Raw genomic sequence first — 26,932 nt, forward strand, 5'->3', positions numbered from 1 at the left:
GAATGTCATTGTCAGGGAAAGTTGTTAAGTGGCATGTATACTCCATTTGTCTGTCTTGCCATCTTCCCACCCCTTGTGCCCCATCCTCTGTTTGGCTCCAGGTCTGGTTCTGGATTGGCGTTGGTTGGCTGTGACCTGCTCAGTGCCACCGACGCTCATGCTGGTTTTAATGTGCTTCATGCCGGAGACACCACGATTCCTACTGTCACGGGGCAAAAGACGGGAGGCAGAGGAGGCATTACGCTTCCTGCGGGGCCCAGATGCTCCAGTTGAGTGGGAGTGTGATCAGATTGAGGGGGTCTCTCTGGAGCAGGTGAGATGCTGTTATAGTTACAGTGGAAAGCCATACCTGAAGGGAGGTATGTCAAACATTTTTAAATTTCAACCAAGTATAAGTGGTATTTCTAGTTTTTCCTGAACAATTTCTAATTATTTTCTTGCCATGTTCGGAGAAGAGAGAATATCAATGGCACAATTGTTTTGGTTACTGACATTAAAAAAGGAGCTGTTGTGGCTGTTCATTCAGGCTATTTTTAGTAGTATAGTCATTCAGCTCAATAGCTGAATAGATGTAAAAACTAGAAAGGAAAGTTTGAGGTCAAACCTTAAATTGTGTGGGGAAAACAATGGTAATGGCTAGTAGCTACAGGCTTTGCTGTAGATACCATCTGTATCTGTGGCCACTGTTGCACACCCATCATGACATCAGCTGAATGCATTAGAATGTTCAAATTCTGGAAATTCCCTGCACATTAGTTAATGGAAAGTTTTTCTGTGTAAAATTGTATATATCTCAAAAATGTGTTAGGTATTGACAGAAAAAAGCACCAGAAACACAATCCCATACTAGCTAAATGCACTGGCCAAGTTCTGTAAGTGCAGCTGAAAGGCTGTAGGAGGAGTTACATACAGAAAATCAGATGTAGTAAGCACAGGAAAAAGAATAAAAATAAATAGAAAGGAAAGTTTGAGGACAAACTTTAAGTTGGCTTCAAAAACTAGCATGGTAGTAGCTAGTATTTGTAAGCTTTGCTTGAAAGACTATCTGTGGCCATTGTGGCAGGCCCATTGTGATGTCACTGTATGTTTTAGAATATTCAGAGTTTTTTGTTAAGCTTTGCTTGATAGACAGGCTGTGTCCCAAGTGGAATTCTTGCAGGTTGCATACTAATAGGCTGCATGGCACATGCTGTACATTAAATGTTTTAGTGCACTCAGTATGCACACAAGTTCACAGTATGCTTCAATGTTTGCGGAATACCAATAACAAATGCGATATTTTTTAAATTAAAATGGTTGTTCACTGTCTAGCTGTATGTATACTGACTATGCACAACCATTCAAATTCTCTGCCATTTTTTTGTTCTTTCACTCTGCATAAGCAAAATAAAAGGTGCAGAGCTTATGAATTCTGGGATAGAAAATGTGAAACATGTCCTGGGTAGTGTGCAGTTTTTTGGTGATTGTCATATGATGTGTGGGTACTTTCAAACATACAACACTGTCCTTTCTATCATGTGTCAGCGTACTAGATGAGGAACCATACTTTATAAGCATATTGCATAGTATGCTAGTGTGTGGTTTGAGACACAGCCACGATTTGTGTAGCAAGCCCGTTGCGGCATTACACCATGTGTTGGAATGTTCAGATTCTGGAATGTTCAGATCCATGTTAGTCAATGTGAATTATTGTAAAATCATAAATATCTCAAAAATATTGTACATATTGACACCAGAAGCATAAACAATGTCATCTGTAACTTGCTGAAGATAGTGACTAAGTTTTGTAAATGTAGCTGAAAAGCTGTAGGAGGAGTTATTTAGAGAAATTGGTTGGAATAATAATAAGGGGGAAAATGTTGAAATAATAAGCATAATAAATTAGCTTGAAAAGGCCCACCGGGATTAAAAAACCATCTTAATTATTGACTGGCTAGTTAGCTTGACTGGTGATATGCAGAATTACCTGTTCCATGACTAATATTGATTGAGTATGCTTTTAAAAATTATAGTATTGCAGATACATGCTGGGCTTATCAATTTTTGATGTGAGCTCCCTCAGAAGGCAGCATGATTTTAATTGTTGTCTAATTATGGAGGTGCTTTGAAATGGTGTCTCCCTAGTTACCTACTTCTTGGGACGATTCAAGGACACAACAATGCTTCCTTCAAACAAAATGCAATCTTGCTAGCCAGTGAGGCTCTCACAAAATTTAAAAGTATTTTTGTAATCTGATTGATCACATTTATATTTATTGTTTCATAATTTTCATTTAGTAAATAATATGTGTACGTAGTGGTATTTAATACTTACTACGGCTAGGAAAGGACTAACATTATTAACTGTCTAATGTTGAAGTTAAATGTGTAACATTAGTCAGTTTATTAGCATTTATTAGCACCAGCTAGCATTAACTCATTTGTGGTCTTAAACTGACTGATAGATGTTCAGTTACGCAAATGTCTTGTGTCTTGAATTTTTTAATCTAAGAATCTCGGAGACATAAACTGACAGTTAGGTAGCTAGGTAGGTAATGAGTAGCATTAGCTGGTTAGCTGTGGCTCTAGTCAATATTTTCCAATTTGAAACTGGGAAAAAAAGCTACTTGTATGTGTTAAGTTAGTAACGGTAATTATGAGGACATTGCTGTGGTTTTGCACATGATTTTGCACAAAAACTAGTTAGCCTGCAACTGCTGATAGCTGTGTTGAGTTAGAGATGCCACAATTTAACATCAGAGCTACCAACACAAAGCAGCTGACACAGTAGTCTTCTGTTGAAATTAGGTTTATATGTACGGAAAAATTAAAATTTAATATGTAGATGGCAACGACTTGACAAGGCTGAGATACTGCAAGGCTCTAATCACACTGTTCATGTATTGATTGGCAGAAGTTCTCAATTTAAATGGAATTATAAATGACTAATCAAATGTTTTTGATTAACTTTGATAGTAGCATGAGTTGTTGTTAGAAATTGTCCAAAGTAGTAACGATACTTGTATTTTCCAAATAGCACAACTCTAATGTTGAATCACAATGGCCCAGTTGTTCAAAAAGGTAAAGGTTCATTCTGATCCAGATTTGAAAATCCCATGTTTTGCTATCCAGGATCAGGTAATCCATTTTACTTTTGTGCCGGTTTTTCAAAGCAACATTGGATTGGATCACCCTGATCCAGATACAGATTTTTCAAGATTACCAAATCCGGATTACCAGTGCTCTAAATGGGACTACATATCACAATGTAGGATACTAACTATGTAAAGAACAACAGGTAGAATAGCCAGCGTGGGGTCACTTTAAGTGTTTTTATTTGAAGAGACAGAAAACAGCACAGGAAGCATGTAACATAATACTTGCCTGTATTGTCCTGCACAACATCGCTACCAGGCGCAATGTCCCTCTCTGTGATGATATTTATGATGCACCTGAGCCTGTTGAAGACCCAGATCAACCTCCAGCGTTCTCTCAGAATGAGGGACTGACTGGATGTGCAATAAGGGATGTAATAGTTAGTAACTACTTTTGACTGGTTCATCTCTGATGATTGTGTCATTGTAAATAATATACAGTGATAAATGACAGTTAAAATTAAATATATTATTTTTGTTTGATATTGTTTGGGGGATTATTTTATGGGGACAAAATCCTTCTTTTTTTAAACTTTACTGTACTGAAAGGCTTAATAGGTAGCCTAGTGTCTACTTTATCTACTTTATCACTGTAATGGTTAAACAAATCAGGTGCAAAATGTAAATAAATGTATATATAGCCTACTACATGATACAAATGTTGTATTATTTGACCAATTTTAAAGTTTTATTACATTGTGTTCCTGAAATCCACCTTTCTGCTGGGATCAGGATAATCCTGATTTTTTTGGATCAAAGGTATCCCAATCCTACTAAAACGTTTTGAACAACACATACTGAAGGTTTGAGCCAGATCAAAACCAAGACTGGATTACATGATCTAATCCAATTTCAGAATCCTTTTTTTCTTTTGAACAACCCATTTGCAAGATTTGATCCAATCCGATCAGATTTCTTCTGAACAACTGGGTCAATGTGATAGATGGATCAGGGATGAGTTCATGAATGTGAGAGGTTTTTTATTTGTGTTTTGCCAGGGAGACCACCTGCAGCTGTCTGATCTTCGGGACCCAGGGGTCTATAGGCCCCTGGCAGTGGGTGTGTTGATGATGCTTTACCAGCAATTTACAGGCATCAATGCAATAATGTTCTATGCTGAGTCCATCTTTGAGGATGCCCATTTTAAGGTTGGATATACTATAATGAAAATCAAAATTTAAGGAATCCTAAAATCCCGCTACTCCTTTGTTGATATTGAGTGTCAAAGATTACACTTATCTTTTTTTCTTTTTTTTTTTACACATTTGCAGGAGTTTTTCCTTTCTGTTTTAATTACAAGTAGTAATCCATTAGTGTCTGATCCATTGTTTGCTAGACCAAACCACACCTGCAATGTGTAAAGTGAAGAAACATGTCTAATGACAGGCTGATGGTAGGTTGTGATTTTTGTTTCTCAGAACAGCGATGTTGCCACAGTGATTGTAGCAGTTATTCAGGTGGTCTTCACAGCTATAGCAGCCATGGTCATGGATCGAGCAGGACGGAAGGTTCTCCTCATCCTATCAGGTGCATGTGCCCGCTTGAGTAACACTGAGCATGCTCTCAGGCATCATTACTATTTTTTACTAAATACTGGAATACAGTAGTATGCAGGTAGTATGTAAGCATGTGTAATGCCTACTGTGACATACTATCATGCAGAACCCATTACAACACAGACCCATCTTTTACGATTAAAACACAAGTATATCAATGTCATTGTAAATAATTAATACTAATTACTAGTTGTTGTCTATTTTTGGTAATCATGAGGTACAGATTTGATGTGTCCATTTATTTAACAGGGACAATGGACTTAACTCAGTTCTCAGAGTTAGCTATGAGCTAAATTTCATCTGTAGTCCCTGGACAGGTGATAGAACCACAAGCAAGTTTACAGCAGGTCATATACAGTATATACTGATAATATTACACAGGGCACAGTACATCATGTAAAAAGAAAAACGTAAAAAAAAAAAAACAAGAAGGGGATTAAAACAGTGTGCACAATCTTACGGAAGTCTCACAGTTAATGGTTACTTGATTTAATTGATTTTAACTAGAGGTGCATCCATACCATTTTTTGAAAGCTGATACTGATACTGAGTACTTCACTAAAAATTGTACAGAGGCTGTGGTCTTTGTATGTCTCCTCCTTGGTGTTCTCTGCCACTGTGCATATTTTTTTATTCTCCAGTGGCTCATCTGTGGCATGAACAGCCCCCTCCTCTACTTTTTCTACCTCTTGAATAAGAGCTGATGTGGCCTCTTGTAAAGTGTTCGTACTGGTGAAGTACCGGTCCTTGTAGCTGTACACAAAGACAAGCTTATCAATGAAAGTGACATTGTGGAATCAAGGTGTTATCACTGCTCAACTACTACTGACTAGTAGGTTGCAGCAGTGAGCTTTGTGTACAGATTCTTTCTGTACAATATCCGAAGGACCTGCCTCTACTTCACTTGGTTTTCATGCAGCTCCTAGTTCAGGCTCTGATCCTCTCACACTTGGACTACTGTAACTCCCTCTTTGCTTGCCTTCCTGCCTATGCAATCAAACCCCTACTAGGGCTGTCGCAGTGAATTTCCCTTGCGGTGATTTAGGGTGGCTCAACAGGGCAATATGCGGTATTATCGCCTTTTTTTAATTTTAAATTTAATTTTAACTTCATTTATCCTGATTTTAGTGCTATATACAGTAAATAAGCTTTATTGTTAGGCTATTATTAGGCATATTGTTGCTTTTTAAATGACAAAGATGACACAGTTTTAAAACAAATACAATTTACAATTTGGTATTTTGCAGACACTTTTAAACCAAAGCGACTTACAATTAGTGCATCAAACAGGTTTAGCTGACTTCCTCATAGGCAAAAGATCACAGTAGGAATGCAGATTAATTATTTACAGTACCATGCTCCTGTATATTCTGCAACAATAAAACAGAAATCTCTAAACAAAATATGCAACATAGAGACGGGATTAGTACATAAGGTTTTTTTTTTTTTATAGAAACCTAACAGAAAGGTTGCACAATAGGGGACAGGTGGATTCTGAAAAGGTGGGTTTTCAGGCTCCTGTGGAAGATTGCGAGTGATTCCGCAGTTCTGATTGGGTGAGGAAGATCATTCCATCAATGCAGAACGAGGGCAGAAAAAAGACGTGGCCGAGTGGAACGGCTACCAGGTTCCCGAAGTGAGGGGACCACCAGCTGACCAGAGGAGGTTGAGCGGAGAGATCTAGTTGGAGTGTATGGAGTGATCAGAGTCTGAAGGTAGGACGGGGCAGAGCCTCTTGTGGCCTGGTAAGCCAGTACCAGTGTCTTAAACTTGATGCGGGCTGTTACCGGAAGCCAGTGAAGTGCAGTGAGTAGCGGAGTGACATGAGAATGTTTTGGGAGCGTGAACACCAGGCGTGCAGCAGCATTCTGAACCAGCTGAATTGGCCTGATAGAGCAGGCTGGTAAACCAGCCAGTAAGCTGTTACAGTAGTCAAGGCGGAAGATGACTAGTGCTTGAACTCGGAGCTGGGTTGCTTGTTGGGTAAGAAAAGGGCGGATCCTCCTGAAGTTGTAGAGTGGGAATCTGCAGGACTGGGTGATCGCCGCGATGTGGCGGTTAGGGTTAACGGGTCGTCCAGGGTCATGCCCAGGTTTTTGGCTTACCTGGAGGGGGTCAGCACAGAACCCTCAATGGTGATCAGAGCATTGATCATTGGGGAGTTCTTAGCTGGAAAAAAGAGAATCTCAGTCTTCTCTAGATTGACCTTAAGATGGTTAGCGGACATCCAGGAGGCAATGTTGGCTAGGCAGGCTGCAATGCGTGGCTGGACCTGAGAGTCGAAAGGAGTGAAAGGAGGACGAGAGAAGAATCTGGTGGTTCACAGTGTCGAATGCTGTGGAGAGGTCAAGTAATATGAGGACAGAGCTGAGTGACTTCGCTCTGGCCAAGTGAAGTGCTTAAGTGAATGTGAGGAGGGCAGTCTCAGTGGAGTGGCCGGCTTTGAATCCCGACTGGTTCGGATCCAGGAGGTTATTCTGGAGGAGATAGGGAGAAAGTTAATTATAGACTACTTTGTCACGTTATTACAGTATGCTTGCTTTATGTTTATGTAACCACTACTTAAAACAACAATAATATGCCCGGAAAAGACTTTTAAAGATCAAATTGGTCGCAAGCGGAAATGACATTGTTCCTGAGTTTGTGGTTGGAAAAGTCCATTCAAGACAAACTAAATGGAACATGCCGCAACAGAAAGGTTTTCCATCAGCGAAGCCAGCTGGGGCAGGTTTCAAAAGGACGCCAGAGCAACTCAAACAAAAGCTCATAGAATGTTTCAAAGCGGTTTCAACACCGCTCTCACATAATGTCCTGCTAACGGCAACATTTTAATGTTGCTGCTTGCTGTTAAAGCGTAGTTGTGCGTCATTCTAGAATGTAAACATTAGTTGCATTTTCCAATGGACATTTAACCCAGGTCTAGTAGAAGTGCAGTGTGAATCATATAGCCCTGGGCTTAGGATAACCCTGGGTTAACAATATGTGTGTGAAAAGGGACTAAGTTATCCCAGGGTCAGCTCTTAGTCCAGGGCTTAGGATAGCCCTGGGCTAAGAATATGCAGTGTGAAAAGCCTTTAGGGATGACTGCAGAGGGCCTGCTGGATGATAGAGAACAGTCATGTGCAGTTTACAAGGGGAAGAAACAGTAACAGCGTGAAATTCAAAAGAAGTGGGGGAGATGGAAGGGAGGGAGGTGACACGGAAACTCCATGAGGGGGAGATCAAGAAACCAGTTCCTCCACCCCTTCCCGAGGGTCTGGGGGAATGGGAGAAGGTAAAGGCAGAGGAGAGGGCAGCGGGGGTGGCAGTGTTCTCCGGTGTGATCCACGTCTCAATGAGGCCTAGGAATTGACAGGACAGCATGGAAGCCTGAGCAGAGATGAAGTCGGCCTTCTGTACTGCCGACTGGCAGTTCCAGAGACCACCAGAAACGACAACAGCAATATCAATAGAACGAGATGGATGAATAAGGATAGACAGGTTACGACTGCGAGGTTGCCGAGTTAACTAGGGTGACCATACGTCCTCTTTTTCCCGGACATGCGTCTCTAAGCGAGGACATGTCCGGGAAAAAGAGGACGTATGGTCACCCTAAGTTAACAGAATAAACAGTACATACGGCAACTCTAAGCAAATTAACAATCAAAGTCTTACCTAGATCCTGCTCTGAAGAAGAAACACAACCTTCAATGAGGCACAAACAATATTTGTTTATTGTTAAATGCAGAACACAGAAGGGCAATGAGACGCAATATGAATGCAAGGTAGGCTACACACCTTTTCTCCTTCATGAAAAAAAGGATTAAGCCTAGCTTATAGCCTAAGCTAGATATAAATTGTCCCCCCTTATCTGCGGTTTCAGTTACCCGTGGTCAACTGCGGTCCAAAAATAATAAACGGAAAAGTCCAGAAATAAACAATTCATAAGTTTTAAATTGTGCACCATTCTGAGTAGCGTGATGAAATCTTGCGCCGTCCCACCCAGGATGTGAATCATCCCTTTGTCCAGCGTGACCACGCTGTATACGATACCCACCCGTTAGTCACTTAGTAGCCGTCTCAGTTTTCAGATCAAGTGTCGCGGTATCGCAGTGCTTGTGTTCAAGTAACCCTATATATTGTTATAATTTTTCTGTTTTATTATTAGTTATTGTTATTAATCTATTATTGTGCCTAATTTATAAATTAAACTTTATCATAAGAACATAAGAACATATGACGAGAACAGGCCATTCAGCCCAACTAAGCTCACCATTACAATTAAAGAGAATTCAAAACTGCATCAAGTCTGGATATACAGTATTCCATCAGGGCCTGCTGCCTTATTTGTTTTAAGTTTTTGAAGTTTATCTAGTACTTCTGCATCATTTAAATCAATTTCTTCCATAAGTCTCTGAGAACTGACTGCACCTGAAGGCATACGCGAAAATACTTCACTAGTGAAACTCTCCACAAAGTAACTGTTTAGTGTATTAGCAATAGCTTTGTTATCATAAACCATAACTCCATGCTTATTTTTATACCTCTTATTTCATCCTTAACTATCCTCTTTCGACTGTAATATTGAAAAAAGCGTCAAGGTTCCCTCACTACTAATAAAATACTTAGTCAGGACCCTCTGTAGATGATATGTACTAAATTTCGTGGTGATAGGATCAACGATCTAGGACTAGGACTAGTAGGTTTTACAAAAAATTAAAAATGGTGGAAAATCCAATTTGGCGCATCATTCTGGTCCCCAAAGTGGCCAAATTTCACTAAATTTGGTGTGTTCCACCCAGGCCTCATGGTAAGCATGTGTACCCAGTTTTATGCCAATGAACAAAAGCATTGCAGAGATATGGCCACTCTTCCTTTATGGTGCCTTCATGGGTGAATTTGTGGGTACACTGCGGCCATATTGTTCAACCTGGCAGCTGTCCTTTAACAACTCCTAAAGACAATGGTCCAAAGACATAATACATAAAACCGCATTGTGCCAATCAAAGATAGATGAAACACAAAATGGCTGATGTGGAGGTTTCATAAATTCCCAGTTAGGATCCTTAACTTTGATGAAGCACAAGACATTTAGCTGAAGCCAGGGAAAAAAGAATTTTGATTCTACCCCAAACGGTTCAAGAGTTATAGCCCAAAACGCGTTGTTGCTCTCTATAGTGCCACCATCGGGGTAATTTTTTTTACCTGAGTAGTGGGTGACCATAGGAACCTATCTACCAAAATTGGTAGCTCAAGCATCTGTAGTTTTTGCTGTGAAAACACTTTTAGGGCAGAAAAAATAATAATAAAAGTCGGAATAAACACAATAGGGTTCCACAATAGGCTTGGATCACTAAAAAAAAAAGAACAAACACAATAGGGAAGCTGCTGGACCCCTAATAATAATGACAACATAGCATTATCAACTGCACAGAGACCACAAATAATCGGGTGAACTTAACATGCTTCAGAGAGTGGTGTAAATGGGAGATCAGATGTCCCTTGTCCAGTAGCTAGAGGCTTCTGCAAATATTTCCTGAGTGCACCTGGACAGTTATAGAGTAGATATTAGCCTATTACAAGCAAAAACATGGAGCTGCAGAGTAGGAAAAACAACTGAAATGCATGTTTTTATGGATATAGCGTTAGCCATTATCACTGATATTGGTCTGAGAAATTTCAGCACAATGCCTTACGTTCTGGGAAGGAGCAGTTATCCAGGTAGCTAGCTACTGGCTTGCCATTCAGATTCATATCCTTCAGTCTGTATCTGAGTCTAGCAGCTATCGTAGCATCATTATCTAGCATTAGCTTTATTGCTACTTAGCTAGCTAGCTGCTACAAATGAAAAGTCAACACACAAAACGGCATTTTAATGTTAACATAAGATGACATACAGTACCTCTATATTGGGCTTTCTTTTCCTCCTCCTCTTTTCTCCGTTTTCTTCCTTGCACACCTGAAAACGGGTCTTGGACCCAAGGTCTTGGACCTTTTCATTATGAAATAAAATGTGAGTCAGTCTAGCAATCTTCTTACGTCCCGGACTTCGGCTGTCTGTGATGCACATTAAACGGTAACCCATCCCCCACTTTCAGTGCGCACAGTACAGATGCAGGCCAGAGCAGATAAAAAATTGTGAGGAACAGGGGTGCAAAGTCTATTTCTTTCTTTCTTTATTTGTTCATTTGTTACCTCAAGGCAGAAAATGAGGAAGGCAAATTTTTATTCTTATTTATTTATTTATTTATTTATTTCCTTTGAGGGCAACCAGGGCCCACCAAAAGGTGGCACTCTAGGCAACCGCTTGTATGGCCTATGCCTTTAGCTGGCCCTGGTAACACGTTCTCTACAGCTGATAGCGGTTGGTTGTCAAAAACAAAAAAATATTGTTTTCTCTGTAATTTCTTTCCTAGGGGGTCCTTGTGATAGATTGTATTCATGTAAGAGGACTCTATATATATATTTCCACAGACATACTGTTTTGTCTTTAACAGATGACTTGTGGACCATTTCAGTTCATTGCTAACAATCCCATTATATTTTGCTTGTAGTGTTGTAATTTGTTTAATAATATTTCATGGTCCTTAGTGTCAAAGGCTTTTTTCAAAATAAATATTAATTGTTTTTTTCTTTTTTATCTCCTTATTCTCAAGAAGCTCCAACAGTACAGGGGGGTTACATGTTAAAAGATTGTAGAAAAACACAGTTACTGGACAGAAGTTGCTCCACTCATAAACAAGGTATTTCTCAAGATAACTAGCAGCCCAGTTCATAACAGGTCCTTCACAATAGCTATGGTTGAAGTCCAAGAGTTCAATGTAGAAATGCTAGTCTAATGGATCCTGTCTGTAGAGCTCTCTAGTATTAGAATGTCTATATAATATGCATCCATACTGGTTTAAGGTTAATACCTGAGTCAACCCATCCCTTTAAAGTAGATTACTTACTTAGGGCCACCATAAAGAGACATTTCTTATGTAATTTCAAATGGATCTGGAGGCCTGGAGACATAGGCAGATCCATATTAAGTAGTCCAGACAAGGCTAGTAGAACATAATTCCAGAGCCGTGCTACAGGTGGACACTCTCAGAACATTGACAAATGTTCCACGTGAAATGTTCCATTTCAAATTTATAATATGGTGTGAAATAAAATTAAATCTTAATAAAATAATCTGCTCAGTTGTTGGAGGAGGTGAACATGTTACTCCAAATTGTATCCCAATCCAATGTTATATCCATTCCAAGTTCTCTTGCCCATGATAGGGTTACTGCAAGAGATTTGTTATCATGAGATACAAACTTATCACACAAAAAACAGGGCTTTCAATGAGGTGTATGTGAGCAGAGCCTCAGCTAAGGGATGGGGGCTCAGGGAAGTGTTCTAGGGAACTTACTTTTAATAACTTCCTGAGCTTTTAATGCTGAACACAATCCAAGATACAGGAAAAAAGAAGACACTGGTAGGGAATACCTTCCTCTTATATCCTGAAAAGAAAGTATGTCTTCATCATTACCATCAAAAATATCTGCCAAGGTGTGTGCATTTCTGCTTGACCACTTAGGGAAGCTACATGGTTTACAGTGTACAGGGGGTTGAATTTGAATTCCACGATAGGTAAAGCCAGATGGTTGTACCTTTATAGGGGGAAGATAACAATGTTAACGAGTATTTTTTAGCAGTAGTGAAGTCTATTGGTATCTGAATGAACTTGGACCAGCTTATTCTATGGTGACACACCAGGTTTGGAACCATGTCTCTACAGTATACTTTTGAACCTAGATACAAGGAACCTAGAACAATTCTGTAACCCAGCACTTGTTATACTTACTTCACTGGATTTCTTTATACTGTAGCTATACTCAGCTAATAACTGAAAGGCTCAAACGCATAACTAGCACCAGTGAGCTAAATCAGCTAGACTCATCCAAGCTATCACTATCTTTTGCCCAATTTGAAGAAACCCTCACATTCCCAGGTAGCAGGGGGTTGCTATCTAAGTGCTTGAAATCTCTCGTTCCACTTCTTATCATTATACAGATTTTGTAAAGATATTATGGGGATGTGGTACAGTGTTTCAACACTGCACTAACAATAAAGCTCACACTTTTACAGAAGGCCAATTACTCACTACAGTACATCTCTTCCTTAATAAAAATGCAGCAGATTTTAACAATGATGGTGTGAGAACCCATCTGATCGCTATCAACTCTGGCATCTGTTGTGGCATTCCATTAGTGTTCAGGTTCATCTTCATCTCATAGGTGTTGGCCAACAGTTGGGCTGAGCATCCCGTTGGTGAGGAGCCAAGAGCTTACAGTGTAAGACTACAACCCACTTACCCTAGCAACCACCATCTTTATCTGATAGACCACCTGGCCGACCTGCTCAAGCACCCAGCAGGGCCATGTCCACTGACTCTCTTCAGGAAACCACATTAATAATAAAAATAATAACTAGATTTGTGTGGTTGCCTGTGTGCATTATTGAGCATACAGGCTATTTGAGTTGCCATGTGCCATGACCCTCCCTTCTCTGTGTCTGACACTGTGAGCTCCCTTTGAATGTGTTTCCATGACTTAGAGCAAAGATTGAACTGTGCACCTATTTGGGCATGTAATACAAAACCCATTCATCACAGCTTGGTTATAATGTGCACAAGTGTCCCTCTATTTTGATGTATAATTTGTGCGTGCAGAGGCATAATTGGCAGAGTTACAGCTGTTTATCAAACGTATATTTCAAACGTGGAAGTGAAATACTCCCAGTGTTCAGGACCCAGCTCAGAGGGGGAGCCAGCCTGCTTCTGGCCGGCACTGGGCAGGTAGAATTGCAGAGAATACTGAAGTTGTAAGACAGTTGAATTATATAGACAATAGTAATTACATAGAGTAACACAAGTAATTAGTGTGATTGCAATGTGAAGCATTGCAAGCGCAACTATTGTTATCAGATAGTTTTATTCTTCTTCTTCTTATTCCACCAAATTTTGTCCCGCTTCTGCTCCCACAATTTTTGAGATATCGACCCCAAACCAACTGTAACCCGTCCGGTCTGACCCCGATCGGGTTGCTTGTATACAGCCAAGCCATACCCGCACTCATTCTCTGGTTTTTGTTTTTTCATCCCTTTTTTCCCATAGACTCCCATTTATTTTCAAAATCAGCCCCCTCACACTTCATGGCCTTCCCACTCAGTCACTTTTCACCCCATAGCCACCATACCTCACATGTTACCTCGGGACAAATCACCCAACACTCATTCATGACAGTCTTGACCCACACTTATCTTTTTGTCATTCACTCATCCCTCCATTCTCCCATTGACTTGAATTCATTTTTCAAAGTCTTACTGCTCGGTCACCTTTGGCCCCCCAGCCACCGTACCACATATGCTGCCTCAGGTCATGCCTCACAACACTCACTGAAACCCATACTGACCCCCCACTCATCTTTTGTCATTCACTTATCCCTCCATCCTCCCATTCACCTTAGTGCATTTTAAAAGTCTTACCGCGTGGTCACCTTTCAGCCTACAGTCACAGTACCTCATATGCTGGCTCAGGTCATACCACCCAACCTTCATTTAAACCCATACTGACCCGCACTCGTCTTGTACATGTTTATTCATCCCTCCATCCTCCCTTTGACTTCAATTCATTTTTCAAAGTCTTACCGCTCTGTCACCTTTTGGCCTATGGTCATAGTACCCCATATGCTGGCTCATGTCATGCCACCCAACACTCATTGAAAGCCATACTGACCCACACTCGTTTTTTTGTCATTTACTCATCCCTCCATCCTCCCATTCACCTCAGTTCATTTTTAAGGTCTTACCGCTTGGTCACCTTTGACGGTGTCACCTCATATGCTGCCTCAGATCAAATCACCCAACACTCACTGTTATTATAATCACAATTTGACTATAGGCTGCCAGCTTCAAGCCACAATGAAAAAAAAAATTCTATTGCTTAGGACATATACTGTAGCTTAATAACAAATTAATACTGATGTCCAAAAACCAGCTGAAAAGCCAGAGAATAGCACATTTCCACACAAACCCAAAACACAGTGAAAAAGGCAGACAGACACATGTAAAGTGCACCATTTTCAGAATACAGGAAACATAGTTGAACTTGTCTATCCAGCACTAGAAGTAGCCTATTTAAAACGCTTTACAATTGAGTTAGGCTATACACGCGAATAAATGTTTGACTCACCAGGGATGTTAAAGGGCCTTTTTCTGCTCTTTCTAAAGGCAAAGTCATCAATCAGGTCTTCAAAATCCAGGTCTTGCAGTAGGTCATGTTCAATTGACATCAAAGTCAAATTGTTAAGTCTTTCCTCAGCCACTGATGTCCTCAGTCTATGTTTTATAATCCCTAACTTTGAAAATGATCTTTCCCCGCTGGCATTGCTTACGGGCAACGTAAGGTATATCCTCAGTGCTATGTCAACATTGTGAAAAACACTTTGGAGGTGCCTCTCTCTTATTAATAGAAGAAGGTTTCTCGGTGTTGGGGCACTGACTGTACCATGCGAGAAACTCACAAACTGTATTAGCTCATCAGGAAAATAATCCTGTAGATCGTTGTTATACTTGCTGCACAATTTGAGACTTGCTTCGCGTATTTCACTAGGGGAGAGATTCTAGAGTTGTGTGAGAAAACCAAAGGATGCGCATGTCTCCTTATAGGCCTCGTGTCTCTGTTGCAAAGCACTAATCAGTCTGTCTATTATGACATAGAATGTCTCTGCACGAAATTTGTCTTCACCGGTATGCATATGGTCAGGCTCTTTAGAGTCATCTGGTTGGGACTTTCTCTTAGCTGGTCGAGACGTATCAGATCTGTATTCTTGTGACACAGACAATGCTTTAGCTTTGGATTCCAAGTCTCTGAACTGGGGTCGCAAATCTGATACGAAGTCTATAAGTGAATAAATCAATTCCACAGCAGTAATTAGGTCCAATTCAACATTCTGAAGTGCCTTGCTCGTGGGTTGAAATCTTTGCAGTATAGTGTCCCATAAGATAGTTAGAAATGCTGTTTCCAATCTGTCTATTTTTTTGGCCAGGGATCTCACCTCACCACGCGTGACAGCATTCTGAGCGTCATCTTCTGTAATTCAAACGAAGAGCCTTTGTAGCCTGTGCACGTGCAGACCATCTTGTTGATGAGAGTCCTTTAACTGTTTCGAGGTGTTTATTCTCGTTCGAGTCGAGCCCATTCATTAATATTTTCCAGCGGGCAGGCGAGGCTGAGAAAAAGTTAAAAATAGATTGAACTAACCTAAAATACAAATTGGCCTCACTGCAGCAATCTACACTGAACACCCCTACGAGGTTCAGGGAGTGGGCTGCACATGGAATCCAGTCAGCAAGGGGGCTTATTTCCTGAATACGAGCCCTCAATCCCTTGTATGGCCCTGACATATTAGATGCATTATCAAAACACTGTCCCCTGCAATTTTTGATATCAACATTCATGTCCTGTAGGACATTGGTAACAGACTCAAAGAGGGACTCGCCTGTATGACTGAATATAGGCAGAAATTTCAAAAATCGCTCAAAGACTTTGCCCTCCTGAGAAACTGAAAAACACGCACCACAAATGTTAGCTGGTCAATATGACTTAAATCGGGTGTGGAGTCTACAATTAACGAAAAATACTTGCCATTCTGCAGCTGAAGAATTATTTCAGCTTGAACCCGCTGACCCATTAGACTGATAAATTCATTGCAGATAGTGGAAGATAAATATGACGGTGTCCCTCGGCCCTTGTTCCCGTATTTTTTTATATGCTCTGCAAGAAAAGGATCAAATTGGCTGAGTAGTTCCAAAATCCCCAAGTAATTGCCGATGTGAGGAGAACCAAAAATTTCGTTGTCACCACGGAGTGCCAGGCCACGTTCTGATAAAAACCGTATAACTGCCACAACTCGCCTCAAAACTTCTCTCCTCATCTTTGCACCGTGCATTAAGTGCCGAGTCTATTCCATGCACCTGTGTGCGAGCAAGCCAAGTGAGCGTAGCATTTCGGTGTGTCTGGCCTGCTTCATGCTCCTAACTGCATGTTTCCAATCCGAAAAACCAGAATGAGCGAAAGCAGATGAAGTTCTCTCGTCAAACAGTCTACAAAAAAACATTACACTTTCCCAGTGGAAGGGGAGTACACAAGCCATTCTCTTGAAACTTTTTCCCCATTTGGGAGTGTGCGGGTGAACAATATTTTACTTAAACATTGTTTCTGATTCTTCAATATTCTTTCCGATGCCGAAAAATTAACATCTTTGTTCTGGCACAGTGTGGGGTCCTCAACTCCTTTGCTGACCCGGTAAGAACACAATTTCTCGTCTATGATTTCTCCCAGCATGCAGCATCTAATGATATTTCTTTCTCCACTTCCACGGCTGTGCCAGTGCTGTCTGGGCCTACTGAGTCACCTCTGCCAATATATGAAGTACCTGGCTCTTCACAATGGCAGGCTGGCTAGTCGTGGGAGCAGCAGGCTGTCCTTCTCTCCATAAATTCGTTAATTTGGGTGTCTTTTTTAGTAACTCTGAGGCTCTTTCTTGTTTTTGAGCTTGCATTTTTCTTTTTTGGGCGCCACTTTCATGTTTCCTATAGCTAGACATTTTTTACCTTACTTCGCTTGACAGATTTTCTAACGCTCGCTTCTATATTGATTCTGCGACATGAGGCCCCCTAGTGGCCGAGGCCCTGGGCCGCAGCCCCTATAGCCCATTGGGTTAACACGGCCCTGCTCACTGAAACCCATACTGACCCCACACTCGTCACTCATCCCTCCATCCTCCCATTGACTTCAATTAATTTTTCAAAGTCTTACCGTGTGGTCACCTTTCGGCCTACAGTCACAGTACCTCATATGCTGGCTCAGGTCATGCCACCCAACATTCACTGAAACCCATACTGACCTGCACTTGTCTTGTACTCCTTTATTCATCCCTCCATCCACCCATTCACTTCAGTTCATTTTTCAAAGTCTTACCACTCGGTCACCATTTGACCAATAGACACGGGACCTGATATGCTGCTTTGGGTCATGTGACCCAACACTCCACAAACTTGGGTGTGTCCCTACAACCATGTTGTTTACCCTAGCAACCACCTAGCAACCACTTATCAACACCTTGCAACAGCCTACCAACACCCTAGCAACCACCTAGCAACCACTTAGCAACACTTTGGCAACTACCCAGCAACGCCCTAGTAATGCCCCAGCAACCACCTAGCAACACACTATCAACCACCTAGCAACCACTTAGCAACACCCTGACAACCACCCAACAACGCCCTAGCAACCACCTCATATACATTAGTAACCATATAGCCATGCCCTAGCAACCACCTAGCAACATCCTAGCAATCGTCTCATTTACATTAGCATGTTTTCGCTGGGGGGTTGCAATCACACTATGCATTTTCTTCAGGAAATGCACTTTTCTAGTTATAAAATGTAATCCTGGAATTGACAGAGGTACGGCTGTTTAAAAAACGTATGTGGAAGCAAGTTTCAAACCCTGGTTTCTCTGCTCAGCTAAACTCTTATGGTCAGCATCGTTACCAGTTGAGCTAAAGGCGATTTCCCACAAGTGCTGTTGGAAACAACAGTATTTAATGAAGTCTCAGGGAGTAATGTAACTGCTGAAACTGTTCGGCGAGCTGCAACACAGGGCTCATATGAGCTACTCATTTCAGCTGTGCTATAAAATGCGTGTACAGCCAGAATTCGCCGAGATACGGCACTTTTAAAATACATGTTTATCTCTGTGTCTATGTCCGATTGGCTCTGTTGACATTATCTCAATGCTGGAATGCGAGCCGGAATGCCAACATTTAAAGTGGACAGAGAACTTGGTGAGTATTTCGGCTCATAATTCAAAAGCCATTCATCACAGCACTAAACCGACAACATGGTTAGAATGTGCACAACTGTTCCTCTATTTTGATGTATTTTTCTGCATGTAGAGCCAGTATTCACTGAGATACAGCAGTTTAGAAAGTTAGGAACAGATGAGTATGGGGTAAAATTAGAGCTGTTTTTTTTTTTAAATATCAATAAAATTATGAAACTATGAACTTATAAAAGTAGAAACACATCAATGGTGAATGAACCGGTCGATTTGGCATTTGTTAGGTGCCTGTAGAGTGAACGGTTTAGGCGCAGATAGAGCTATAATAATAATAATAATAATAATAATAATAATAATAAGGGACACAAGAACAACCACACTAACTAGATTTGTGTGCATTTCCTGAAAAAGTGTGTGTCTCTATTTCTGTGTGTGGGTGTTTGTGTTCATGTGTGTGTGTCTGTCTGTGTGTGTTTGTGTTTGTGTGTATATGTCTGTTCAGGTGTGTGTGTGTGTGTGTGTATATATACACGTGTGTCTGCTTGTGTGTGTGTGTGTGTGTGTGTCTGTGTATGTTTCTGTTCGTGAGAGTGTGTGTGAGAGCTTCTGTTCGTGGTTGTGTGTGTGTGTGTTCGTTTGTGTGTGTGTGTGTGTGTCTGTTGATGTGTGCATGTCTGTTTATGTTTCTGTTCGTGAGTGTGTGTGTGTGTGTGTGTGTGTGAGAGAGCTTCTGTTCGGGGTTGTGTGTGTTTATATTCACGTGAGTCTGTGTGTGTGTGTTTGTTCGTGTGTATGTCTGTGTGTGTGTACCTGTGTCTGTGTGTGCGTGTTTTTATAGCTGTTCATGTGTGTGTGTGTTTGTTCAGGTGTGTGTGTGCGCGTGTGTCTGCTCGTGTGTGTGCATGTCTGTTCTGTGTGTGTTTCTGTCCCTGAGAGAGTTTGTGTGTGTGAGTTTCTGTTCGTGGTTGTATTGTGTGCTTGTGTGTGTGTGTTTGTGTCTGTGCATGTGTGTGTTTGTGTTCGTGGTTGTGTGTGTTTTTATGTGTGTGTCTGTTCTTGTGTGATTCTTTGTGTGTGTGTGTGTGTGTTTCTGTTCGTGGTTATGTGTGTGTGTGTTTTTGTTCGTGCTTGTGTGTGTTTGTGTGTGTGTGTATTTCTGTTCACGTGTGTGTGAGTCTGTCTGTGTGTTTGTGAAGGTTTTTGAAAGAGGAGTTGCTGTCTGTTTCATAATACCACTCCACACAGGAGCACAGGACCATTTGGAAACAACCAAAACAACCAAAATTGAAATGAATGACTCTGTTGCAGCAATTTGAATGTCAAGTGTTAAATCTGGTCAGAGTGAGGGGATACCAAAGACTGAACAAAGGCTCATATTTCAAAAACCATACATCAAAGATGAAGGCATTGTGAGAATCTGCACTCTCTATTTTGATGTATAATTTATGTGCGTAGAGCCAGTATTTGCGGAGATATGGCAGTTAAGACAGTTTGTAACAACAGTTTGTAATCTTTTTGAATGGGGGTAAAATTAGAGCAGTTTTTTAAAAATACCGTCAAAACTATGAATTTATAAAAATACAAGCACACCAATGGTGAACGAACCACTCGATCGGCTTTGGTTTGGTGTCTCTAGAGCGAACGGTTTAAGCACAGTTATATCTCGCCTATAGTTTTGAATGGGGTTAAAATTAGCGATTTTTTTAAAAAGTTGTCATCACTGAAGTTAAGACATGGTGAGAATGTGCACAAGCAAAATTGTAGCTCTATTTTGATGTATAATTTATGTGCGTAGATGCAGAATTAACAGAGATACAGCTGTTTAAAAAAATGTATGTGGAAGCAAGTTTGAACCCTGGTCTCTCTTCCCAGCTGAAGTCTTACAGTAAGCATCATTACCAGTTCAGCTAAAGGCGATTTGCCACTAGTTCTATTGGAAACAACGGTATTTAATTAAGTCTCAGGGAGTGACGTAACCGCTAAAACTGCTTGGCGAGCTGCAACCCTACTGGCTTTACACAGGGCTCACATGAGCCACACATGTCAGTTCTGCTACAAAATGCGGGTAGAGCCAAAATTCGCCAAGATACGGCACTTTTAAAATACGTGTATACGCTGGTAATAAGCCACACAACTAATAACAATAATAATAAGGGATACAAGAATAGTAGTGGTTGCCTAAATCATGTAAAGCATATATCTTGGCCATCTCGGTCACCAGACCTCAACCCAACTGAACACTTACGGGAGATTCTGTAGTGGTGCCTAAGATAATAGTTTACACTTCTATCAACAAAAAACCCACAATAATGGAGTTTATCATGAAAGAATGGTGTTGCATCCCTCCAGTACGGTTCCAGGAACTTATAGAATCAACGCTAAGGCACATTGAAACTCTTCTGGTGGCTCATGGTGGCCCATCACCCACTTTATTTTGGGGATTCCTTTATGTTGTCAGTTACCTGTAGATCATTCCCAGATGTGGCACTGGCCTTGGCCTTACCACTCTGGAAGCTTTCCCATGAGTGAATGATTTCCTTTACCTTTTTCTGCTGCTGGGATGAAGCGCTTTCCAAAGTATATGCAGCCCCTGTGCTGTGATAAGTCAATGAGGGCCACAGGATCCAGTGCATCCTTTCTCCCTCCTCTCTAAATTCTCTGTATCTCTTCACCACACTCCTGTTCCACGGTTCCAATTCCAACTTACTCAAAAGTTCCATGCCATCTTAAATACTGCAGGTAGCACAATTTTTAAAATCTACTTAACTGACACCAAATGTTGCATTGCAGTTCACTATTTTACCACAGTAACAGTTTCAGGCAGAAATTTTGTTTCTGAAAGGTGCATGAGCTTTGATGGCTCCATGAGTGCACAATTTTATTTCCCAGCAGGTGTAACTAAACATCGGGGTAGAGAGAGACTTGAAAAACAATAAACAGAGTAGCTGGGTGGCCGTCTCCAGTTACTGCAGTAAACCTTTGCTAGCTGACCGGTGCACCAGCTAAAGCTAGTTAACTTACAATATTTAAACTGATGAATGTGAAGCACTACATGTGGAACACATAACCTGCATTAATTGCGCTAACAACATAAAAATCCCCCTAAATCCCACCCCTTAAGTTACTCACTACCAGACTTCTCTCTGTAATGGTGTGTCTGTAATAGTTTAACGTAATGATTTGATTGTAATGGTTTGGTTGTAATGATTTAACATAATGGTTTGGTTGTAATGGTTTAACGCACTCGCTAGCTATACCTGCTAGTTGTTACCTCGCCTGGCCAACCTTTGGAACTTTGTCATGCAGTACTTCTAATATTGTTGACACTGTATGGTTTTTTCGCTTGTAAGTCGCTTTGGATAAAAGCGTCTGCCAAATGAATAAATGTAAATGTAAATGTTCTCTGCTCCAGTAACATGTACCAGATTTTAACAGTGGCAGTGCGAGAATGGAATTGATCATTGTCACCCCTGACCCCCCACCCCTGGAGTCCATTAGAACTCAGCATTACAATATTAATATCTACACAGGTATAAGAATTTGCAATTCCAAAAACACACAGTGAAATCTTTATTTTTTTATCCCCATCAAAACCGGGCAGTGTGTCATCATCTAGCTTGAAAAACCCTCCGCCTTCTCTTGCTATTGGTTGCTTGTTGGAGGTTGCTGGGCATCGGAACCTAATAGCATAGACAACACATTTGTCTGTCTGTATGTCAGTGTCTGTTTGCCTGTTTATTTCCCTGAGGTTACTTTGAAATAATAGTTGAAAAAATATTTCTGCCATATCTAGTATTTGTTCCATTTAAGGGGAGAAGAAATTGTGTTGGGATTGTTATCTAGAGAAATTTTTTTGTATTATGTTAAATTAAATTATATTTGTATAGCACTTTTTACAAAGAGAATTTATCACAAAGCAGCTTTACAGAAATCCAGGGCCTGAAAATAAGTATACATACTTATAAATGCCTCCCTCTGTCTCTTTTTCTCTGCACAGGAATTGCCATGTCAGTCAGTACAGGAGTGTTTGGTGTCTACTTCAAGCTGACCAGTACAGTACCTACTAATTCTTCTGACCCCAAATTTCTGATTTTTGCCCAAGACCCGGAGCCACACGACTCACATTATGAGCTGGCTTGGATCGCTCTTGCCAGCATGGGTCTCTTCATTGCAGGTGATGCAGAGTCTTCCACTAGTTCATTTGTCTCTAGAGTAGCACACACCCTGTGAGGTTTAATGAATATTTAGTGTAGTTTTTAATGTTCTGGTCACATCTTTAATAACTGCTTCTATAGATGATCTACAGATAAACATATATTTCTAGTAGCCTAGCTGAAATATGACTAGGTCATTGTTCTCACAGTGTGCCACACCAAAGTAAAAAATGAAATGAATGTACAACTTTTAGTGTACAGCTTTTAGTAACTTCGTAACTTTTTTCAAAAATGCATACAGCAGATAGCTTGCAAGCATCAGCATTAGCATTGAGCAGGAGGCTGAATATTTTTGTCAGTTAATGAATCATTAGTTGCTGTAATATTACCTGGTAGCTAGCTAAATGTAATATCTGCAGTATTTGCATATGTTCTTTACATTACAGAGGTGTTTGAATACTGATTTTAAAGCTGCCTACTGAACCTGTATTCAAATTATATTTAATAAGGACTTGTTTTAATTCAGGGTAGTGAAAACTGTGTAGTTATTTATCAAACACCTCAGTTGTATGTTTATGTTACACAGTATGAATACAGTTGTCATGAGAATCCACATCAATCAAGCATTGCATTTTTGTCTCAAATTTACAAAAAATTGACAAAATTCTCACCCACCTGACATGCTCTCAACCCAGAATTTGTAGTAACCCATTCTCAAAAATACTGGGCAGGTTTTATTTCCATCCTCCTTACATGCAAATGAAAAGGCATAGTAAGTGGGGAAAAAAAATACTGACATTGAAGAAGCACTATTAAAATTGTGGATCTGTAGAATGTAATTCTTTTTTTACTTATTTGTATATTTGTCAGCAACCAGAATCTCTTGAATGCATTACAGGTTACAGCCTTACAAAGAGAAGATCCTCAGCATATTCTCAGCTCAAAGTTGTACAGTTGGGATTTGAAACAAAAAGTAAATTTGCAATGCAGCCTACAGCTGGTTCCTAAGTGCCATTTTCATGTTCTTACCTTTAGGCTTTCTCCTCAAGTTGGTGCAGGGTCAGTTTTGAAGGTGTCAATACCCAAAATAACTCACCATCTACAAAATCACTTGTCTGGAAGTGGCCAGTGTCAAAGACGATGCATTCCTTTAATAGACAGATGTTTATACAAACAATTTTTCTTAATTTAATGCACCTCTTGTTTTCTTTTAAGCTGCTTTGTTCACATATAATGTGAACTGTCTGTTGTCTCTCCATTTCAAATAGTACAGTAACGGGAAAGATCATAGCAGGAAGGATGTCATTTAAAATGTGTAGTGTCAAAAACCCTCTCAATTTAAGATTTTTTAACTGTGTCCACTAACACTGTGAGAATTATGATTTCAACATGATTTCCAGAGACCATCATTTCTGTAAAGTTACTGGAATGGTGACAGCTGAGTGTGTCCAAAATGCACTAAAAACACCCTCCCCCCTGTCTGCAAGAAAGAAAAACCAAGAAATCTTGAGTTAAAACTCTGATAGAGAGATTAGTGGATTCAAAGCTCCCAACTGGTTTGTATTTTAGTTATACCTACCAGTAACACAGACGTTTTAATCCTGAGGGGATATCTGTGTTGTGTGTATGTTCAAATGAATTAAAAACCTCTTGGGGGCACTGGAATAGTAAACAGAGACCATTTCTTATCACCACTGACCCTGCTCATGACTGTCACATTTCTGAATCCCTCCATCTCCATCTTTTTATCCCTTTCCTCAGGATTTGCCCTCGGCTGGGGTCCCACCCCATGGCTGGTGATGTCAGAGATTTTCCCTGTCCAAGCACGGGGGTTGGCAAGTGCCATTTGCGTCCTGATTAACTGGAGCACTGCTTTCATTGTCACCAAGACCTTCCAGGACCTTATGGTAATAGGCTTAGGGCCAATGTAGACTGATCTCAATAGTGCTGGCAAAATGCTGCCAGCCCATCCTGACCCAATTCACATTAGCAACCAATGCTGCAAAAATAAACATACTTTACAGGAAAAAGCTCACATGTTGATGTGACACACCGCACAGGCTAGAATGACAAACATGAGTGATGATAACTTGAAATAAGGCTAGTAGTCAATTCCATGATAAATTTGTCATAACCCCACCCCACCCCCAAAAAAATCAAAATTTCAGAACTTTTTAATGGTCAAATATTTCCTTAAAGTAAATATTTTATACTCTAAATTAATTTTGTCAGTTTAGCAAATATCTTGCATGTATTGACCATTGAAGGTCAATCGTGAAAGCAAACCACCAAGGTCATAAATTGGACCCTTTCTTTTCACTCTCAGTATTTCTTTCATCGGTAAGGATTATGGATAAATGGGTAAATGAATACAGCAGTAGCAAGAAAAGTGAAGCTCTTCTTCATTTACATAAAGCATTGTGTTTTACAAAACTACTAGTTGAGGGGGAGATTCAGGATACTGATACTGTATAATAATGGAGAAATTTTTTGTTTGTCAGGACCTGCTTGGGAGCGCTGGAATATTCTGGTTATTTTCAGGACTCTGTGCGCTGAACGTCCTCTTCACCATCTTCTGTGTGCCAGAGACCAAGGGCAAGACTCTGGAGGAGATCCAGGCTTATTTCAAAGGAACTCTATCTGACTAGGCTTCAGCTGATCTCCCACCCAGAAACTAAACACCACATTATTCACGTTTTTACAATTTACAAATTGTTTCATGTGTCTGAATTGTACTTTATCAGTCTTGAAACTGTTTGTATGTTCATGTATGTTCAAAGACATATCATGTGTAATATAACACTTTTGTGATGTTTTAAGAATCAAAAAGTTGGTGCCTTAAGAAGAAATGGCCATGCCACCTCTAGCACTTCAGGCAGCATTATGACTCCAGGAGTATAATCCTCAATATGTGTATATGTTCCTGGTGTCTGTCTGCTAGGAAGGCCTTGTGATTTGGTGTTGTTCTTTAAATAATTCTGTATGTTGAGAGTGATCAAAGAAATATATACCAGTGTAAATATAGTGCTATAAAATTTTATTTACTTTAGGAATGAGCATGTAACAATACATTGTTAGTTTACCACATATGGGAGTAATCACTGGGGAACAGAATTGTTGAGGTTTGTGTAATTACATAGACTTACATGAGCGCAAAAGGTGTACACTGTGCCCTGCTTATATGTGCTACATACTGTATATAAGAATCAGTCTCATACAAGAAGTTGATTGCATGTTTGGGGTGGCGTTTATGCAAAACAAGAATGATTCATTTATTACCCAAATGTGCATTCTGATCTGCGGCCTCATTTATAAAACGTTCTTATGCACAGATTTGATCTTAGAATGTGCGTACGCTCAAATCCAACTTGGCATACGTATGTTTCCTTGTGGCAATGTTGGAGTACTGCAGGTATTCGGAAATCTAAGAGCGCCAACATATCGTCTGCTGCCTAATTGTTTCCTCCTTATTACTATTATTATTATTCTTATTATTTTTATTATTATTATTATTAGTAGTAGTACTAGTAGATGCTGTTGTAGTTGTATTGTCAGATTGAACACATTGCTTAGGCTATACATAATGGTTTGCACAATAAAGTTATTAATAAATTAAAACAACATAAGCTAGGCTACTTGTGGAAAACAAAACAAAAACACACAATGGTTTTCCAAAACTACCCCTATTAGCATAATTGACACATCCTTGAAGGAAGTTTTTTTAATTATGGTTCCACACGTGTAAAACATTTCGGTCAATCTGTAGGCTATAAAATGTCCAATAATGCAGTGGTTTGCAAGAGGAAGAATGGCAGCATTGGCACTTCTCAAAGATATTGCCAACCACGCAATAAGAAGGGAATGAGTTTTTACAGATCGGGTAGATGTCTTTGCACATGATGGCACATGGCTGATAAGCAGGTACCATTTGCCGAAAGCTATGCTATTACAGTTTTGTGCTCAGATGAGCCTGAAGAAGCCCACTTTAACACGGCTCATGCCCGCATATAGTCAGTAGTGGAGCGCACTATTGGGATGTTAAAGGGAAGGTGGCAGTGTCTATGCATCAGAAGGGAAACTGCTGTATGAGCCCAACAAGGTGTGCCAAATTTTCTTGGCCTGTTATGCGCTTCACACTATCTCTGTGAGCCATGGGCTTGGGATGCAAGAAGCTGAAATGCGCATGGATGTAGATGATCCCTCTCTGCTACCCGCTGACTGGAATACACATG

The 26,932-nt window shown here is 40.4% G+C and overlaps 1 protein-coding gene across 1 annotated transcript in view; it reads left to right on the forward strand.

Annotated features, from left to right (window-relative positions):
- The window catches only part of slc2a8 (solute carrier family 2 member 8), a 30,547-nt gene extending 4,387 nt beyond the window's left edge, over positions 1-26,160 (forward strand). The window contains exons 5-10 of the mRNA XM_036527320.1: positions 102-313; positions 4,133-4,282; positions 4,553-4,661; positions 22,544-22,720; positions 24,462-24,607; positions 25,202-26,160. Coding sequence (XP_036383213.1) covers positions 102-313; positions 4,133-4,282; positions 4,553-4,661; positions 22,544-22,720; positions 24,462-24,607; positions 25,202-25,348 — 941 coding nt within the window. The 3' untranslated portion in view covers positions 25,349-26,160. The remainder of the gene's footprint in view (positions 1-101; positions 314-4,132; positions 4,283-4,552; positions 4,662-22,543; positions 22,721-24,461; positions 24,608-25,201) is intronic.
- Positions 26,161-26,932: the final 772 nt, after the last annotated feature.

Source organism: Megalops cyprinoides, chromosome 4 (assembly GCF_013368585.1).
Source record: "Megalops cyprinoides isolate fMegCyp1 chromosome 4, fMegCyp1.pri, whole genome shotgun sequence".
NCBI classification, from domain to species: domain Eukaryota; kingdom Metazoa; phylum Chordata; class Actinopteri; order Elopiformes; family Megalopidae; genus Megalops; species Megalops cyprinoides.